This window comes from Castor canadensis, chromosome 14 (assembly GCF_047511655.1).
Source record: "Castor canadensis chromosome 14, mCasCan1.hap1v2, whole genome shotgun sequence".
NCBI lineage: Eukaryota > Metazoa > Chordata > Mammalia > Rodentia > Castoridae > Castor > Castor canadensis.
In genome coordinates, this window is record NC_133399.1 from 4,311,906 (window position 1) to 4,333,480 (window position 21,575).

General features: G+C 38.6%; 1 protein-coding gene and 1 non-coding gene across 2 annotated transcripts in view; both read left to right on the plus strand.

Moving 5' to 3' along the window:
• The window catches only part of LOC109702855 (uncharacterized), a 59,441-nt gene extending 44,884 nt beyond the window's left edge, over window positions 1-14,557 (plus strand). The window contains exon 4 of the mRNA XM_074053695.1: window positions 294-14,557. Coding sequence (XP_073909796.1) covers window positions 294-1,599 — 1,306 coding nt within the window. The 3' untranslated portion in view covers window positions 1,600-14,557. The remainder of the gene's footprint in view (window positions 1-293) is intronic.
• Window positions 14,558-21,186: 6,629 nt separating this feature from the next.
• LOC141417078 (U6 spliceosomal RNA) lies at window positions 21,187-21,288 on the plus strand. Its single transcript, XR_012441703.1, has one exon. It is a non-coding gene; the product is annotated as a U6 spliceosomal RNA (small nuclear RNA).
• Window positions 21,289-21,575: the final 287 nt, after the last annotated feature.

Genomic DNA, 21,575 nt, shown 5'->3' on the forward strand with positions numbered 1-21,575 from the left:
ATGTGCAATGGCATAAACTGGCACATTTTTCAAGCTATTTCCTTATGTTCATTCTTGTTTTTCATGATCCTACATGCTTTTGATACAAGGTATCTCAATAAGCCCTCTGGGTGTATTTCTATGTAGTAAAACTCATTTAGTTGTCAAATACTGTTTTGGTAATAGCTGTACTCAGGTTGTGCTGCAGAATATTTAGTACATTTGTGTTCATAAATCCTTACAGGAGTGAACACCATCACATCTCTTAATAAATCATAAGTAGGATAACAATGGTAATCTTTACTTTTTTATAGACATGAAGTGTTAGGGGGACTGCATGAACATAAACAACATGTTGAATACTTTCAACATACTCCAGAGAACAATGTAAGCAAGAAAACTCTGCTTATACTAAAACCATGTAAAAGCTATATACATAATGCTTATGGGAAAACCTGCACTGATGAAAAGGTTCTTCTAATCCATGAAATGATAAAGAATGCAGTGAAATCTCATGGATGGAAGCAGTGTGGGAAAGCCTTTACTCAAGCCAGTCACCTTCAGAAACGTAGAAGAATGTACAGTGGAAAGAAACCCTATGAATGTAAGCAATGTGGGAAAGCCTTTACTCGTTCCAGTACCCTTTGTAGTCATGAAAGAACTCACACTCAAGAGAAACCCTATGGATGTAAGCAGTGTGGGAAAGCCTACACTTGTTCCAGTAACCTTCGTATTCATGAAAGAACTCACACTGGAGAGAAACCCTATGCATGTAAGCAGTGTGGGAAAGCCTTCACTTGTTCCAGTTACCTTCAACTACATACAAAAATTCACTCTGGAAAGAAACCCTATGCATGTATGGAATGTGGAAAAGCCTTTATTCGTTCTGGTCACCTTATTATACATGGAAGAACCCACACTGGAGAGAAACCCTATGCATGTAAGCAATGTGGGAAAGCCTTTACTCATTCTGGTAATCTTCAAATACATGAAAGAACTCACACTGGAGAGAAACCTTATGGATGTAAGCAGTGTGGAAAAGTCTTCCCTCAAGCCTGTCACCTTCAGAGACATGAAAGGACCCACACTGGAGAGAAATCCTATGCTTGTATGAAATGTGGGAAAGCCTACACTTGGAAAAGTACCCTTCGTATTCATGAAAGAACTCACACTGGAGAGAAACCCTATGCATGTAAGCAATGTGGGAAAGCCTACACTTGTAACAGTACCCTTCGTATTCATGAAAGAACTCACACTGGAGAGAAACCCTATGCATGTAAGCAATGTGGGAAAGCCTACACTTGTTCCAGTAACCTTCGTATTCATGAAAGAACTCACACTGGAGAGAAACCCTATGCATGTAAACAATGTGGAAAAGCCTACACTTATTCCAGTAACCTTCGTATTCATGAAAGAACTCACACTGGGGAGAAGCCCTATGCATGTAAACAATGTGGGAAGGCCTTTACTTGTTCCAGTCACCTTCTAATGCATGGAAGGACTCACTCTGGAGAGAAATCCTATCAATGTAAGCAATGTGGGAAAAGCTACATTTCTTCCAGTACCCTTCATGTTCATGAAAGAACTCCTGCCAGAGAGAAACCCTGTGGATGTAAGTAATGTTGGAGAGACTTCACTCATTCCAGTCACCTTTGAAGCCTGAAAGAATTCACACTGGAGAGAAACTTTATGGATGCAAGCAATGTGGAGAAAGTGTTCACATCCCCTCCACCTTTAAAAGACTTAAAGGAACTTACAACAAAGGGAAAAGATATGGATGTGACCAATTTCCAGGGACATTAACAAATGTGAACTCAATCTGCAGAGAAACTCTGAATGTAAGGAATGATAGACAACCTACACTCTATCTGGTGTCCTTCATACTCATCAAAAAACTCACAGAGGACAAACCCAATTGAAGTTAACAATATGGATATGCTTCCTAATTTCTAGTACCCTTCATGCACCTAAAAGAACTTCTGATGTAAAAACCTCCAGGCACATGGCAAATGTGGTAAAGCATTCACATATCCCAGTCTTCTTGAAAAACACAAATGAAGTCAGAAACACTGTCAATGTGAGTAATTTGGGAATGCCTTCACCTTTTCCGGTAATCATCTTTGAAATGATACTGTCCCCAGTAGATTACAATGCAGTACATGTGCCTAACACGGATAAGCCTTCACACATTCCAGTGCTGCTCTAAAATATACAAAATTAACAATAGAGAGTTATTGTATTCGGAAAGCAATGTGGAAAGTCTTCACTCATTTCTATGACCTTAAACATGAAAGCCCTCACACTGGAGAGAAAATCTATAGTTGTAAACACGATGAAGCTGTCTGTACTCATTCCATTCACCATCAAACAAATGAAATAATACAATCTGTGACAAGCCTTATAGATGTAATATATGTGTGAATATCTTTATTCCCATTACCAAAAAATACATGCAAGTTGTCAAACTGGAGCATATCTCTGTGTATTGATGTATGAGGGAAAGGTTTCACTTACCCTGCTTCCATTTTGCAATATGAGGGAACTCCATTCTTGCACTCATGAGACTGCCCAGTTTATATAACTTTTGTTAGCAAAAGCATGCTGTGTCACCTGTTTTCCTCCAGAGATATTATGAAAGATGATATGAAGAGAAAACTTGCCTAATGACTTTGTGCTTTCAGGGAAGGAACTCCATCTTAATGCACACATTCCATCCAATCTGTTTTTTCTTAATTATTTTGGAGCAAGGACCTTTGCACTATTTGCCCTACATGACCTCAACCAAGATCCTCCTGGCTTGCCCTCTCAAGTACTAGGATTACAGACCTGAACAACTGGCAACTGGCTTGTTCATTCTTAGATGTCTGTGGCTATGTATTTCTAAATATTTCTCTTAAAGCAAACTTTATGCTTCTTATTCTAGTTGCCAGCCTATAAAAACAGCTGCATGGGATCCTGCATCAGTAGACATCCTAAGTGTTGGGAGTTGTTGCTTAAGTATGTCTTTTATGTGGGACTGGAATCTGCACTCTGGGCCTCATGCTTGGTACCCAGGTTTTCTACCACTTCAGCAACTTTGCCTTTGTTTGTCCTTTTAATTGTGACTTTCAACAGTTTCTAAATTTTATAGGTCCTTGCAACAGATACCTTTTTAATTGGATAGGTATCCTAGACTGACTTTGAACTTAGGTTGTTCCAACCTGTTTCCCAAATACTGGGATGAAAAACATGTGACATGAGAGTTGTGAAATTGTTCAGATTTTATCTTTCTTGTTTAATCCAACTTGTATATTGTCCAAAACATAGAGGAGAACATAAAGATTGTTCTCAAGTAGAACCTGGATTTGTCCTTACTCATCTTTTAAAGAGATTTGTTGTTTTGGCCACCATTATATAATGCTTTTGTGTTAAGAATCACATTTCTCTTTACGTTAAAATGCAGTGAAGACTTATTTGCTTTCCACTGAGATCTATTTGTTAATCTCTTTATTTAATATACCATGTTTAATAATATAGCTTCAAAATTGCTTATTAATATTAGACTACAGGTCACTTTTTATTATCTTCTTTCTCTGTCTATAACTTCCCTTCTTTTCATTCTTTCTTTTTTCAAGTTTATTGTCATTCAGACTGCTCCAAACTTTAATCCATAATCCTTATGGTTTAATTACAATTTGCCCCTCTTTGTTTCCCTGAAGGAACTACAAATTTGGGAAATCAGAGATCCATTTCTTTCTCATTTTTTTTTGCTTGCTATGGAACATGAACTAAGGGCTTTTTGCTTCCTATGCAGCTACTTTACCATACAAGCCAGCAGCCCTTTTGTGTGTGTTAAGTATACTTCAGATAAGGTCCCTCAAAGTATATGCCCAAGATGGCTTCAAAATGAAATTCTCCCAATCCTCATCTTCAGTAGCTAGGATTAAAGTGTGAACTCTTGGTGCTCTGGTCTAGGGATTGCTTTCTTAATCCAATGATTTCAAATGCTTTAAGACATTTATTCTACCTAGTATACTTTGCAACATGGATTTTGTTCCATAGTGTACAGTGTGTTGTTGGAATTAGAGATTTGTACACAATACCATTACATATCACAATTTTTTTCAAACAAACCTATTTGGAATTTGAACTCAGGTCCTCATGTTTACTGAGCAGGCACTCTACCACTTGACCTACGATGGCAGGCCTATTTTGCCCTGGTGAATTTTCATCTAGGGCTTCCTATAACTTTATATCAAGAACCTAATGATTTCTGCCTCTTGACAAGCTAGGATTATGGGCATGATGCAGTGGCACCCATTGAAAACAATCTGTTTCTAAGGACATATGCTACACTGTTTGGTTAATTATGCTGTTAGATAAACAAAAACTAACTTTACCTGGGTTGTCTTTCATTAGTCTTATTCAGTTTTAAAATTTTTAATGATCTCTAAATAACCATGTAGAAGCTTCCTAATGTCTCCAAGAGTCACAGAGGAGGTGCTTAGTTCCTTTTTACTCATGAAACAACTCACACTGGAGACAAACCTTATGGATATGGGAAATGTGAAAAAGCTTTCATGTCCCTGCTGCCTTTATAGGACTTATCCAGGAGAGAACTTCTTTGTATATAAGTAATGTGGGAAAAACTTTTTTACTTCCAGTGATCTTAAGAAACATGAACAAACTTACATTAGAGAGTAAGTATAGGAAAGCAAGGTGGGTATTATACACTTATCTCACTACCATGAAACCATGAAAGTCCACACTGCAGAGAAAACCTATAGCTTTTAGCATAGTAAAAGTGCCATTCTCCTTTACACAAATGAGATAATTCTCAGTGTCAAACCTTATGTAGACATCTTCATTCCATTGTCAGAATATATATGAAAGATATCACACTGGTAAGTTCAAACCCCAGTATCACACACACACAAAATAAAGTGCAGCAGGTCAGGCTTGAAACAACAACAAAAGAATCCCAGTGCCAGTGCTTCATATTTGTATTCATAGATAAATAAGAGGCAGAGATGCAGAAGATTGCATTTCAAAGCCACCTCCAGCCAAATTGTTCATGAAGCACCATGTTAAAAGTACCCATCACAAAAAAATTGCCATTGGGCTGGCTCTAGCAGTAAGAGTGCCTGCCTACCACGCATGATACTCTGAGATCAAACTGTAGTGCCACCTTTTGCATATGAACACATGCATGTAAATATAAGTGGGGCAAGTATATGAATATACATGTGCGTTTAAATGTAATATAGAGAGGCAGTAATGTGGACACATGTCTGAAATCATAGCTTGTCATGAGACTCACAGAAAAGGGTTAGTTTTAGTTCAGCATCAATAGAATGGGCACACATGAAAAGTCCAAATAAATACAGTTCTTTGGTTTTCACTGTACAATTTCTATTGTGCAGGAAGTAAAGAGCCTGTTACAGAGTAAGTCACATATACAGTACTCAAAATTTGTACCCATGTACATGAGTATTGCCTAAAATATGTTTTCTGGGCAGGCTTTGTGGTCCAAGTGCTAAAGCAATTACCAAGCATGCATAGGTTCCCGAATTCATCCACAAATGGTAAAATCGAAATAGGAAACTGTTACATGTGGTTCTTCTATCAGTTGGGATCAGCTACCACTTTCGAGGCTGAGTTCACAATTTTATAGTAAACTGTAGCTTCTGCATTGGTTTTCTGGGTCTTATCTCCCGCTAAAATTTGTTTCATAGCAATAAGTAGAGCCTTCAGCCCCTGTAATACAGCCTACTATTTCTAGTTTGACCATAGCAACCTTGGTTTCATGTTTTTGCAAAATATTGCGCTCAAGCATCTTAGGTGCCAGAATTTCTATCTCCAATTTTCTCCCATGCATGTGTCCAAAATTTGACAAGTTATTGTTAGAACTACCAAATTTGGCATAACATCTTACCACTGCTAAAATTGCTTCCTTAATTCCAAATTCATTGTAGCCATCCCTATTGCCACTGTACCAAACATCAGCATGGGTTACAGCAAAACCAACATTATCAACTAAAATTTCCTTTTTGCCCAATCAAATCAGTACCATCAAAAACACTTCCCTAACCAAGGGCAAATGAATCAGGAGGTTGAGATCAGTAGGGTTGTGGTTTGAAACTAACCCCATGGGATGTCTTGAAACATCCCATCACAAACCAAAATTTGCTGGTGGAGTGGCTTGAGATGAAGGTGAAGCCCCAGCAATGCAAAAAACAAACAACAAACAAAACCCCACACACAAAAAAAAACCAACCCTAGTGACCATGCTCACACATTCCAGAAACACTTCATCCAATTTGGCTGAAGAACTAGTTAAACACATGTTGCTTTGACAGGGCTTCCTGATATCATGGTTCTTACCATTCACAATATAGTATTAGTTTTATTTATTTATTTTGACAACAATGCCTATTAAACACAGACCTTTGTTCTTCCTAAGCAGATGCAATGATTTGAGCTAGACCCCTAGCCCTTTCATGATACTTTAGTAAGTTTTCAGGTATAGTTTTCCATTTTTGCCTATGTTTGTCTCAAACTATGCATCTCCACCAATACCTTCATGAACCTGCAATCCCAGGCACATTGGAACATGCTATAGTTTTTACCAAAAAAAATGCTGCTTTGTTTTGCACCCATGAATATGATTTGAGTTACTTCACTTTTGCCATCCTTTACAAAATCATCTTGTGATTGATGTTCTTCAATGTCTTCTTTAAAGAGGCATTTCAAATTTTTATTTGGTGGGACATTTCAAATGAGGACTTTCAATTGCAAAGCAAGTATGCTAGTATTTGAGCCACAATTCTAGTCCAACACATAACAAGATGACATGGGCTTTGAGAATCTTCTCCTTAGACAACTCTGCATATTTGCAGACCTCATCAGTAGACAATTAAGTTTATTCACTCTGAAGGACAGAATGAAAAGAGGATTATCTTCAGAGTATAAATCACATGTACACCAGCATGGAAAAAATTATTGTAAGTTTTTGGGGAGAAAAGAGGTGGCTATAAATAAAAAACACTCAAAGAGTGCTAACAAAATTGAAGATTCAATCGTTTTTCTCTATCAGTCATAATGGTGTTTGGACTTGGCAATTCACCTTGATAAGCATGTGGCCTAAGAAGCCACACAATCAGGCCCCAAAATCTCATCTTTGTTCACATTTGTTATCATACATACATGCCCCAATGAAATTTTCAATATTGTATTGGGTGCTTGTGTTTTGTTTTCTGTTTTATTGTGGTTTGCACTCAGGACATTACACTTGCTATGAAGGTACTTGACCACTTTATTCACTCCAGCAGCCCATTAATAACTGCTGATAAGGAAAATAATGAATGAGAATAACTGCATGGAGGTGGCAGGGAGGGCTCAGGGGCATTCCAAGATACCTGCTTTGCTCCTACACCTGGATGTTATTTCACAGTGGACAAAAGGCCTGGAGTATGCCTTAAGGGTTAGAGTGCCTCCCTGCCAAGTGCAAGGCCCAAATTCAAAAAAGTGGATGAAGTGCTCAGTTGTGGTGATGCACACCTAAGATCCCAACTACTGTGGAAGCTCTGTCCAAAAGATCACCAGTTGAATGCCAGCCAAGGCCACTTATTGAGATCTTGTCTCATAATAAAAAGTCTAGCAATGTAGCACACTATTATAAAACTCATTTAGCTGTTATGAGTCATTGGGCTCAATTCATAATAATACACATGTACAAACAAAAACACATAAAGCAAAATAGGGAAGTGCATGGACATGAAGTACAAATATACATTGCAAAGTGTAGGAAAATGAAAAACTGGAAGCATATATTTGATATCCTAACAGTCAAAGTACAATAGAATATACAAAAAGCACAATGAAAATGAGAAGGCGGTACCAGGGACTTGTGGTCCACTCCTATAATCCTTGATACTCAGGAGAATCACAGGTTGAAACCAGACTCATGCAACAGGGCTACATAAAAAAATGCCTGACATGGAAAAGGGCTAATGAAATGGCTTAAGTGGTAGCATGCGTGCCTTGAGTCTGAGGCCCTGAGTTCAAACCCCAGTATCAGAGAAAAATAGAGGATGTAGGGAAAACTTGAAACCACAAAAACATGTACAACCAACCAATGGAAATATTTACAAATATATTACTAGAATTCCATCTATATGTATTATTCCTTTAATTTTGTATTATCTAAATACATAAAGTGAAAGACATGTTAGATTAAACACCAAGATCCTATCTTGTGTTTAAGAAAGCCAGTATAAATATAAAGACCTTAGTGTCACTGGGCACTGGTGACTCTCACCTCTAATCCCAGCTCCTAAGGACACAGAGACAGAAGGATGTTGATATCAAAAATACTCAAACACAACAAAGTTCTAGCAGAGGGGTTCAAGCTGTAGAACACCTGCATAGCAAGCATGAAGCTCTGAGTTCAAACCCCATTACCACCAAAAATAAATTTTAAAAAGACCTTTGTATGGAGTTATTGGTGAAAGGGTTAGAAATTTCATTTCCATACGAAGAATAATTCCCACAGAGCTATAGATAATATGTAAGAAATTACAAGATCACAAAAACTTACCAGACTTCAGGAAAATCATTAATCAACATTTTCACTTGAGTTGTGTGCCTCTGTCTGCCACCTGTAATTGTAGCATCTTGGTAGGCTGGGATTAGGAAGATTGAAGTTCATGTTGATTGTGGGCAAATAGTTGTCCATCTCCAAAATAACCACAGCAAAGGAGAAGAGTGAGTGCTTTGCAACTGTGCAGCCCTAAGTCAAACCCAAGTCCCATCAAATAAAAAATTGATTTAAACACTTCAACACAGCAGTAAGTGACCCATGAAGAAGCAGAAATCATTAAAGGGGAGGGTTAACTTAAAAACGTCATCAACCAACAGGATTCAGTTATTATAGAGTTTATCAGATGAAAATTCAAGAGTATCAGTTTTTTGTGATCAAGAAGAATATTCACAAAGATATGCAGTTTTCTGTGCAATAGCATGAATATCTCTAGATAATTAGGATCAGGGAATCCCTGAGGAGTGTTGACAGCGTGAAGTAGCCGAGTCATTGAAATCAGATGAGCTGCATGTGCATTAGGTCATGTTCTGTCTTCTTGAGATAGCAATGCCTAGCTGCAATAAAATTTTAATAACCTTGAAGTCTCCTTTAAATTCCAAATATGTTTTGATTGTTCACACCTTGGACTGATCCAGCAACCTAACTAGAGGGGAACCCTAATCCCTCCTCATTTGCCATTGGCCATCAGAAACTGCCTAAAGCTTTCCCTTCCCACAGGTTACTAAGGATTTAAAAGGGTTTGCTAGTCTACAATGGCTTACACATGTAACTAATCCAACAACTCATGAGGCAGAGATCAGGAGGATTTCAGTCAAATAGTTTTTGGACCATAACTCAAAAATATCCTACAGAAAAAAGGATTGTCAGGACCCCTCAAACAGTAGAGCACCTTCCTAGAAGGAGTGAGTCCCTGAGTTCAAAATTGTCCCTCAAAGAAAGTCTTGAAACTGAAAGTTCAGCCCTCTTTCTGCCCTGCTTTCTGCTAGTCTACTCTGTGGCAGACTTTCACTTATAATAAAGTTCCTCTTTACATACCTATGTTTGTTCTAGGAAAATATTGCCAGTGTTTGCTGCTTACTTAATATGGCTGGGAAATACATTCAGGGAATAAAAATGAGGTGAATTTTAATGAAGATACACCTCATCTATCTGAAATAATTCTTCAATCTTTGATTATCAACAGAACTTATTATCCCTGTAAGATCAGAAAAGAATGAATGGCAATGCCAGGAGGCCTGAAGAAAATGGGTCTGAGCTTGTTAAACTTAGGAAATGAAACATGTGTCATGATTTCACTATTGGGGACTTTGATCATCTGCTGCCTGCAGGGTGGGGCTGGGCCATGAGCTGAGAACCCAGTTTTGATCCTTGGCCTTGTGAGGTGAATTCATTGGACCCTGCAGCCCTAGCTGGGAGATTTTTCTCCCAAACCCATGTCTCCCAGGCTGAGTTGACAGTGCGGTGGCCATGTGAAACTCCTATCTGTGCAGTTTGTGTGGGGTTCTGGTATTGCCATGCTGTCCACATACTTCCTTTCTGGTTTCCCTTTGGATCCTTGATATTCAAGGGAAATGTAAAAAAATCCCCTCAGGAAATGCTTCTCAGCACTGTCTATAAATCCCTGAATTTCCAAAAATCCAGCACATTGTCAGGTCATCGGAAATGTGGATTCACATCCAGATGTGGTTGACTTCTGAGAGGAGGGAACACTTTTTGCCCTTCCTGAGTTAACTGTCAATTGTCCACCAGTTGATTCTAGATATTGTTTATAAGGAAATGCTGATTAGCTTAGGCCATGACTTTAGGAGTATTACACTATAGGGAACACCCCTAAGGTAAGATATGCAGGGGCCTTAAGGCAGAAAGGGAATTTGCTTTCAAAGAAAGGAGGAAATAGGAGCAGAATGAAATTAGGGGAGATCAACATGGATGTCGGCATAATCAGTGTTCTCATGCAATCACCTTGTTCCTGCTTGTTTGCTTGTTTTATTTTTGGAGGCTAGGGTTTTAACTCAGAGCTTTGCAGTTGCAAAACAGGTGCTTGTAGGAGGTGGGTTTAAAGCCTTTGAGAAATGGACACAAGCAAGGCACGATGCAGTTACTTGCTTTTACCTGTAGGCTGAGATAGGCACAGTCCCTGGCCACAAAAGAGGGACAGGCAGACAGCTGCATCTCCAAAGTTGTGTTCAGAGAAGCAGAAAAGTAGGTTTATCCTGTTGCAATGTCACGCCCCTCCCCGTGGCTCCACCTGTTTGCCTCTATAACAGACCCCTGAAGGAGGAACAGGGGTTTTTGCTTTTGCCTTTTGGGATATACTTTGGGCTTTTTGGTGTGGGAGGATTTTGGAAGGGAAAACAATTACTGAAGGGAAAGTTTGCTGAAGGGAAAAGAATTGTTGAATAGAAAATGTCAAAAATGCCAAAGGGAAAGTGCTTAAGAGGGATTGATAGAATGTTTGCACTGATTACTTTATCATAGGCTTCAGAATGCAAAGCTGAGAAAAAACTGCATACATAGGCCTTAGGAAAGCTAAAGCCAAAGAAAAGCCAAAGAGAACTAGGGACAGTGCACAGTGCAAGTCAAAGAACAAAGTCTTTAAGACTTATGCATATTCAGGTTGTAGGCATGGCTGTTTGCAAGTGTGTAGCACTGAGGCTTTAAGAGAGCTACAGGGAGATGAGACAGTGCAAGCCTGGGGACCAAGGACTTTAAGAGCAGTTAAGCTAAAGATAAGCTGAGGGCAAACATGGCAGAGTGAAAGCCTAAGGAAAGATAGTTTAAGCAAGGTTTTAAAGTACTACAAGGAGAAGGGCCTTAAAGAGTCAAAATAGAGTTGTACACTCCAGCTGAGTGTACAACACACCTGACCCCAAATTTCTTTCTTTCTAGCCTATATCTTCTCTAACATCTCCAGTCACCTCCAGTTAAGTCCAGTTAGGTCCCAAAATAACCAAGGTGTGATAGAGAAAATCTTGCTCCAGCAAGGGAGGTGGATCCCCTTTCAGATGCTCCACCACTTGAACCATGTTGGCAGGACATGCTAAAACACATTGCCCAAAGTTGGTTAAAATTCCATGGCAAGGTGGATATTTTTTGTTAATTATAACCTTTTTAAAAGTTGGCTAATTCACTAGCTCTACTTTTGACCATACATGCTCACCTCAGGGCATCTAGAAGGCTTACATGTTGTTGTAGAATTGAACTTTGTGCACAATAAACATAAGTACTTTACCAAATGCACATATGGCCTTTCGGCTGTAATTAAGACCCATGTTCTAAATGTGGAGATAATAGCAGAAAGCTCTCCCTCACTCCTCCAGTGACTAACTTTAGGAGAGAGTAGCTCTGAGGAGTGGATTAATATAGGGCACTATTCCTAAATCTAACAAAATGACATTTATAAGGATTATAAACTACTTGTAACATACTTTGGGCATCAGGACATATCCTTTAATATCAAGTAATATTACAAAGTGCATATAGATAAAATGCTAGACAACCTGAACCAACCTAACAGGTGCAGAGTATAGTCTCTGAATACTTCCTTTCTACCATCCCACCTCTGCCACTACCTAGGGAACTGTCAGTCTAGTCTCCAAGAAATTAAGTTTATCAATTTCACTCCCCAATGCAACCATTTCTATGAAATCACAAAAAAATACTTGAAGAGCACTAAGTTATCACTCTTTTTACATTCATGCACTTTTAAACATCTCAAAAAACTAGATGTCCCCCAAAAGGTCTTAAATTTCACACTATACACAGAGTAGCATTGAATAAATTGCACAAACCCAACAAAGACTATAATTTGAGAGGAACTCTCTAGTCTAGAACCCTTTCCATCTCTATCAACCTTGTGGCCAGCTTTATGAATCTGTAATGTTTCCAGGGGACTTAATAATTTCATTTCCTAGGTGGTTTTATGATTTTTGGTCTTTTGGGCCAGGCTAACCTCGCTCAGAATGATGTTCTCCAGTGCCATCCATTTACTTGCAAATATGATTTTGTTCTTCATGATTGCATAAAATGCAGTTGCTTTTTAATGTTCTATTAAAACCTTAAATTTACAGGTAACCCACATTGCAGAACTCACCACAAAGGTGGTGCACAGGCACTTTTGGTTCAAGTGGGAGTGGTCACTAGGTAAGTGACAAAGATTTGTGGTTGGTGCTTTCCCTGACCTGATTGACGTTCACCTTGGCCTGTGTCTGGAGAGCTTTGTACAGAATGAAAAGCAAATTGACACAGAACATGAACATAGGGGCACAGGGTGGAACAACTCAACAGCATGGACTTCAGGAAACTCAAGGTGATGGAGAGAAAGGATATTTGTTTTAGGGAGGAGAAAAGGGGAGCAGAAAGAAGATTGGAGAGGAGGGGCAACTCAGCTCCTGAACAAGAGTTCCTTTCCCCTGAGGTCACACTATTTCATGAGACATTAAAGGAGGGTTTGTTGTGTTGGCTCAGCCTGATGGTGGGTCAGAGACTTCAGACCTGGAGTATTGAGTGAATTTCCCTAGGACAGTATGCTTTGTAAGTGTTCTGTTTCAGTGGATCAAGCAATCAGATAAATTTAGGGTAGTACAAGGAGAAATGAAACTGTGCTTATCATTATGAAAAAGATTTAATTGCTAGGAATAAAACCTTTAATTAAATTGCCCATCCAAAATACAGACACATAAGGACCCATTGTTTTTTTGTTTTGTTTTGTTTTTTTGTTAATCTCTTGTCTTTACTTTGAGAGGGCTCACAGGAATGATTCTATTTTGCTGTTGGGTTAGATACATGGTCTCATATAGTTTATGTTGGCCTCGAAATTTCTATGGCCTTAACTTATGATCCTCCTGTTTTAACCTACCAGTCACTGGGACAACAGGCATGTAACACCATGACTAGCATGTCTTTACTCTGACAACTTTACCCATGTTTCTTAAGAGTTTCCTCTTGCAGGTATCAATTAATTAATCAGTCTTGTTAGGCTTTCATTGACCCTCACTGCTGGGATCACAAGGATAATCATATGATCTGTGATCCCATGTCAGGGGGCAAGTTCAGATAGGTTGAGAGTCAGTGCCAATAAAACTCTTTTTGTTGCCAGTTTTTAGAAGAGGTGGCCCTTATTCTGGACTTTAAGTTAGCCAATTTTTTTTTTTTACTCTGTATGTAATGGGGCAGTTTTCTAAAACATGCTAATTATGTTGCAAGTGTCAACAGAGAACAGTTAAAAATTTTACAAGTAAAATACAAAGCAAAACCAATGGTGGCACATACTTAAATAGACAACTGTTTGAGAAATAGATACTTAATTAGCACCATTAAACTCTCCTTTTCTTTAAGTATATATTTAAAACTATTTTAGTGTTAAAAATGACATGATATACACCTTTCTGATAGAATAAGTACCCCTTTTAATTTTGTCTTTAGAGTAAATGAATATTTAAATAAACTACACCACTATGCTTTTTACCAATGTCCAATCCTGTTATGAGTATTATGTGTGCTGTGTATTAAACATATTGAAAAAGTATATAAAAATATAATGTATTGTAAAACCTATAGGACAACAACATTGTGTGCACTTGTAATCCCTTTGATGTAAACAACACCATATGGTGACCGATATGCAAATCAGCTAACCCTCAGCTCATGCTGATATGCAAATCAGCTAACCCTAAGCTGGTGCTGATAAGCTGGCCTGCTATGGACATTTAAATCCCACTTGCCATGAGATCAATGCCACTTCCTCCTGACCAGAAACACACATCATGCTGGTCAAGAGCAGCCCCCAGATGAAGTGGATCAGACACTCCACAAGGCTCATCGGATTCCCTGGGCATCCTGGAGGCCTATCGAGACTGAGAACTAGCCAGGACCAGTTCTGAGCCAGCTGCCTGCGGACTAAGATTCACATGGCAAGGTGAACACAGCTTGGGGAAAGGCTGAGGCACTATTGGGCATAGGTTGTAACCACCTGCAATAAAGTGTGTGTATTGGCAACTTAGTTCCTACCAAAGTTAATTCACTTAGCACCTGACTGACGGTCAACTCTGCACCATCACCTGCTTGCAACAAATCCTTAATTAAATGGCACTGTTTTTAATTTTAGGAAGCATATAGTTAGAGATCTTAATGTACTTTTAACATTAAAAGACAGTAATAATTAGCATTACACAGATATTATATATGGTAATGTAAATTTTTATATTTGGAGTAAGATTTAGCAAAGGTTTTAGAGTTCTTTCAAGCTTAGGGATGTTGGAATTAAAGATCCTCCAGTGTTGAAAACAGACACATGTGAGACAAAGAAAATCTTGAGAAGGAGATTTCTTTTGATCAAAAAGGATGCAAGTATGCATTCACTCCAGCTGAGCAGACACACAAGCACAAAATGACTGGCAATGGCTTCTCTTCATATCCCTGATGTAGTTGTGCCTTCCCCTCACCTGGGATTTGTCCAGGTCAAAGTTCACAATCTTTCTCAATTGGCTAAAAGGCTTGTGGAATGGGTTAAGGTACATAGTTTGGTGGACAAATTTTGTGGGCAATGGGACTGTACAAGAATTTGGGAAGATGAAACAGGAACCCTTTAAACAATGCAAGTCACCTAAGATGGTGACCTGAGGAATTTTTAGTAATCTAAGGAGGTGACCTATACTTTGACAGAAAAGATCATTTTTCTAACAGAGAGATAGTGCCAGTGCCCCCAAATGGACTTGTTTTTTATTGAGTATTGGTCACTTTGTATTAAACTTACATTACTTTAACCCTATAGAGTTTGTGAAGCATGTAAATGAAACTTAGACATAGAGCCTACACAATTTTTTCAGGTTAATTGCATTTAAATCACTGAAAATACAGACACTTAAATAAGCTGAATTAGTTAGGACTCAGTTTCCTAAAGAGTCAAAAGCCAGACGAGTTTCATAAGCAGTTATCTTGATAAAATAAAAAATCTCTCCTATGAGCCAGTTTTTAGCAGTTTTTAAGTGCAGAATATTTAAGGGAGAAAAATAGGTGACAATGTTATAACAATTTATTATATTTTCACTTTAGGAAATCCTTTAGATAACTCTTAAATTACAGTCAACAAATTACATACATAAACTCCATGTATTATACGCTTTTAGGACTTATTTAACATTTTGAACTTTTTGATGTTCGTACATATCTGTCCTTAGGACAAACCTTTTTTCACAAAATCCTTTCTCATCCAAAGGATTTTACTCCCTTTAATCCCCCCTCCAAGAAAAAAAAAAACATAATACGTTTTCATATTTTTTGATTTGCCAAAATCTTAATTTTAATTAAATGCTAAAGAATTGACATAAAATTGCTTTTTCCAATACGAGTCCTGCTAATTTTAAAATTTAATAAAGATCTGTTAAAAAACACTTTTTAAATAACAATTTATAAAAACACATTTGCTAGCTGCACAAATATTTAATGGGATTTGAATTAATTCCAATAGAATGCAACACATTAAGATGACTTGTCCGCATGTATTTAAGTAGTAGTGTATAGCTCCTTCTAAAACTAATCTTTATTTAATCCTGAACAGTTAAATGTTACTTTTTGAATACCTGTATTTGTTAACCTTGAATAACTTTATCCTTATAATAGCTGTTTAAGGACCACTTTGAAGACGTTTAAATGAGTATACATACAAACACACACACATATGTGAACAAGTTCATGAATTAGTCCAAAGATGAACTGGAATTTCAGAAGCACATAAGTTGTGTCCAATGCTGTTTTAGAACTCAGTTTGTTAGAGAATTATCTTGGTGACTGAAGCAAAAGAAAATCTAAACAGTCTGTTGTTGCAGCCTTCTGTTCTTTTATACAGAACTATTTGCCAGGGGATTGGGGAAGTTTCCTGCCCCCTCCTAAATAACCTGTGCCCCTTATTAGTAACAAATGATCTATACCCTTATGGACAGATGTCTCTTTACATTTTAAAGATCATGATTAGTTAAACCTGCAATGATTTTTTATGGAGGTGTCCCTACCTAATCATTGCACCTCCCTAGACCTTATTGCTGAGTTCCTGGATTTCCCCATCCTCTAGGGGGATCCCTTTATGAGGCATTCTGATTAGTCAGTCTGTACGATTCCTTCCCTCCAGCATTTTTCATTGGCTGTTGAACCTGGGCCCAATCACCTTAGATCTGTGTGACGGGAGAAGTGATTCTCCACCTGGTAGAGTACCAAGACCAATAAGTGATTGCAAGCACAGCCCTCAGCAGACAAGGCCTCCTCCCTGGACCTTATTTTCCCCCACCTGGGGAAGAATCGTATTAAAGCAGAACATGCACCTGGCTATTCCAAATGAACACTGTTTCTTTTACATGGAAATGCAGCCAGGAGTCTGTTCTGAATATTACACATTCAGCATGTAAGGAGAGAGCCCCTGATTTCACAAGGAGGAATTTCTTGGACAAGGCAAATGAGAGCTGAATAAAACAGGGAAAAAAGCCCTGGTGTTGTCACTCTATGTTGGTGTTGGGCACTTGAATTATGGACAAGGATTTCTCCACCTTGTCCATCAATCTACCCATTATCACCCAAGAAAGTAAGAACAAGCTGGTTGCCAGTGGCTCACACCTGTAATCTTAGTTACTCAGGAGGTAAAGAACAGGAGGACCGTGGATTAAACCAGCCTGGGCAAATGGTTTGTGATACGGTATCTTGGAAAAGACCCTTCACAAAAAGGGGCTGGTAGAGTGACTCAAGGAGTACACCCTGAGTTCAAGCCCCAGTTCTGAAAAAAAAAAAAAAACCCCACAAACAAGCAGAGTACAACTATTAATTACAAGAGAAGCTATAGCTATCATATCAACTCCACACACAAATAAATCCTTAAGTTAATAAAAACCTGTGTTCTCACAGACAAAAACAAATCTGTCTTGTTTTTCCACTTTACATCACAGGCTTTCTCAATTGTCACAAGGTACATTCTGACAAGACCAACTCCCTTAATGAAAGTGCAGACAATGTGCTGGTGCAGAGGCTCAAGTGGTAGAGGGCCTGCCTAGTAAATGTAAGACTCTGAGTTCAAAGCACAGTACCACAAAAAAAAAAAAAAGAAAGAAAGAAAGAAAGAAAGAAAAAAAGGCAAACAGCTGAAATCTTGTTAAAGCAAAGTAATCAGAAAACATTGGTGATTAAACAATACCATATAATAATCACAGCCCTGGTCACCCTCACCCTTGAGACCTTGCAGATAACAGAAGATGCTGCTGTCCTGCTACTGTGACTTTGATAAGGTCAGGTCCTACTTCCATCTGAAATTAACTTTTTAACATTCTATCTAGACAACTCAAATTATCTCAGGACAAAAACCTCAAACCTTCAACACCTTCCCAACATCTCCCCTTTGCCATGAACCCCACATGCACAGGCACAGCCTTTCCACTCAATTGGGCAATGCAAAGACAGCTTCAGTTTTGGAATTTATGACAGCCCTATGAAGAACTGGGCTACTGAGAAAGGCTTCAAAACACTTAGCTTATTCAGGGCAATCAGAAATGCCCCAAGCAGAATGGATGATGTGGGGTCAACAAGGATGACAGCTCTGCCTGTATATGAAGCAACACCTCCCACCCACTGAAGGCTGGGGAGACCTGGAGCTCAGGTTCTGAGTAGTCCTAACAGGGGTCTGGACCTGGTCCATGTCCTGCACATACAGCACAGGATGCCAGCGTTCACCCATCTGACCAGACCCAACCCTGCGTGGAGAAGAACAAGTGCATAGCTGTACTATTGGCAACTCAGTAGACAAACTGCATCACTAACTTGTACCAACATTTTCAAGCCACTCCTAACCTCCACAGCCTCTTACAGTCTAGGAGGTAAGATACATACTCAGAATTTCAGGCTTCTATGGTGACTTAAGTTCTCACTACCATGGCACTATGTGCAAGTCACATTAGGTGACAGGTTGTCATCTCAAAGGACAATTATTTACAAGTTTCTTAAGTCAATATGAATTATCTGGCTAAATTTCTTTTCTACTGCATGTACTCATGAAAGATTCATCAGAGACTGCTGGTTCTTCATTCAAAATTGTGATTGTCACTTTTGTCCATATAGCATCATGAATGCTAGTTTGATTTCCATGAGTAACCTAGAGTGCAGACTGGAGGGATGAGACAAATGACTCTACACTTAGATCAGACTTAAGCCTGCAGATAGCAGGCAAAAAGTGTTAGGTGGTTTCTGCAGTTTTCCTCCTTTCTAGCTGGGCTCCAGCTATTGAAAACAACTTAGGAGGAGTTGACAGAGAGGAGTTACAGAGCACTCACCGGAAAGCAGGATAGACACCTACACCCATGGTTGGTTTTTTCTTTTCTCTGAGGTTGAAACTCAAAGTGCTCTGGGGGTATTGTCTGGACAGTATTTGCTTTTTTCCATGCAGAGCTGGTGGAATCACAATGTAACATTTGTACAATGAAAATCTCTGAAGAAGAGGCTTAAGACAAAGACAGATCTAGACAGTGTTCTGGAGAAAGGTCTCATAATTTTGGCAGTGTGTTTAGGTCAGAACCTTAAATTGACTAGGGTAAAATTTCCCTGCTGGTAAATACACAGGGATGATCATTTCAGTCATTGAAGGAGAGGAACCAAAGAACGTCAAGTGCCCAAAGCTAAATAAATCCTAACATGCTCTTAACTGAATACAGAGACTTAGGGTCTATGTGGTGTATCCATGTAGGCTGTGCAAATCTATGGAATTTGTATAACTTTAGAATGGGCATTTTATTTTGGCCTTGGATAAAGCAGTCTGCTTTGCTGAGGTAGATAAAAGTTTGGCTTTAGTCCATCTTCATTTTGCTGACATGTAACTCCTATTTCTACATGTATGTAATAATTGCATCCCTGTGTTGGCACATTTTAAATTACTGAGCTGAAACTTGGTAGATTGTGTAATGAGGATTCAGAAAGTCTAGGCCAGCTTTCTCAATCCACCTCCCTAAAGTATGACATCAGGCTCTACTTCAGTTGCTGGTACAGGCCTTGCATACAAAAGATGAAGATGGTCATCACTATGAGATCAGCTTTAACTAAAAGGGTAACAGTTCTTAGAATTAAACAAAATGACCTTAAAAGGACATGAAAATGATATTAATCCCACTGGGTAAAGGTAGATTTTAGTCATATTTAGAATACACAAATGCCATATGGTAGAGTGTGAAAAAACTAACTTCAGGACTGGCAGGGTGGCTCAAGTAGTAGTGTGCCTACCTCGCAAAGGTTAAGGCCCTGAGTTGAAACACCAGGACTACAAAAAAGTACTTTTAACCTCTATAATTTATAAACAAAGTTTGAAAGCAAATAGACATGCACTATTTCTTAATGGATACATAGTACAGAGACATGTAAAGTGTGACAGGAATAATACTGAACGTGGAATGGGAGCGAAATAAAAGTAAATTGTCTTGATATTCAATTATACCTATGTTTTATTTACTAAATTTTGAATAGCCATAATATATTTAATGTAACCTTGTGGTAACTATGAAGAAAACATTTCTTTGTTCTTTTTGGCAGTACTGGGATTTGAAATCAGGGCTGTATGCTTGCTAGACAGGTGCTGTACCACTTAAACTATTCCATGAGCAAAGAAAATATTTCTTATAGAGACACAAAAACAAAGCAAAACAAATGAATCCATATATGAATTTACATAAAACACAGAGCATGTATATGTTTGAAGGAAGGGATCGGTATCTGCACAAGTCATTAATAAATGTGAAGATGGTGGAATGGACTACTGTATCAGTGAATTATTAGTACCTCTGAGGCATAGAGCCAGAAAGATGGTGAAGCATTATCTTTCAAATTGGGCAATGATGGGAAGGCACTGAAGGTTCAGTAGCAGACAGCACCCTATACTAAACAGAAACTTGCAGATCAGGAGAGTGGGAGGGGAAAAAGCATAAGCCTGTGAAATACATAGGATGGGGCAGACTCGAGAAAAAGCAAGAGCCTCAGAAAACATGCAGTACAGTTCATGAAAATGAGACAAATAAATGAACCTCACAATATGTACATAGTGCACACTGGGAGATAAACAGAGCCTCAGTGTGTAGCAAAGAACGGGCTGAAATGAAAGAAAAAAAGGAAGCAAAATGAACAGTGATCTCAGTACAGAGACTAAAGACCCATGGACTCTTCATAACATGCTGGCAGTAGGAAAGTTCTCTCTTCTATGCATTCCATCAAGGTGCCGCGGTGGCAGGTCATTTTGACAAACTCCTGAGTCTGGAACTTTGGCATTGAGAGGTCCCTGCATTGTCCTATCTCTGAGAACTCCCAGCAAGGGTCAGTTGCTGATCCAGTGAGTGCTGGCCTGGAGTGCTGGTCTTGCTATGGGGAAAGGCCTCAAATGAGATCAGGGCACAGCTCCATGTGGTGTAAACAGGTCAGATAAGCAATGACCCTACCATTTGGGTCATTGGTAGGGAAACATATTAAGGACAAATTACAAAATGTTGCATAAAATTAAAGCCTAGTGGAACATTTTGAAAACATTTAAATTCACTTGTAAATCCAACACACATTTAAGTCAAAGTAGAAACACCTTATCAAATGATGTGATCTGATTAAATCAGTCCGTAGCATGTTCACTGAAGCAGCGCATATACTGAAAATGGAATGCTACAGAGAAGACTCACATGATTTTCCACAAGGATGACATGCAAATTCCTGAAGTGTTACATATTTTAAAATAAAGACAGTATCCATGAATCTCACATAACTTGCAGAATTATGTCACATTAATCCACATATGTTCTTTTATCAAGCTGTTATTATTTGAAGTAGGGTGCTACCAATGTCCAACTACATGCTTAAGCAGTTCTCCTGCCTCAGGTTCCATTGCAGCTGGTGTACAAGAAGTAACCAGAATGGTAAATATAGAGCTGATGTTCAGGAGTAAAAATGAGATGAACATAGTATTAAAGTTTGATTAAATACATTTATATCTTGGTTGTGTTTTATGGAACATTCTTCA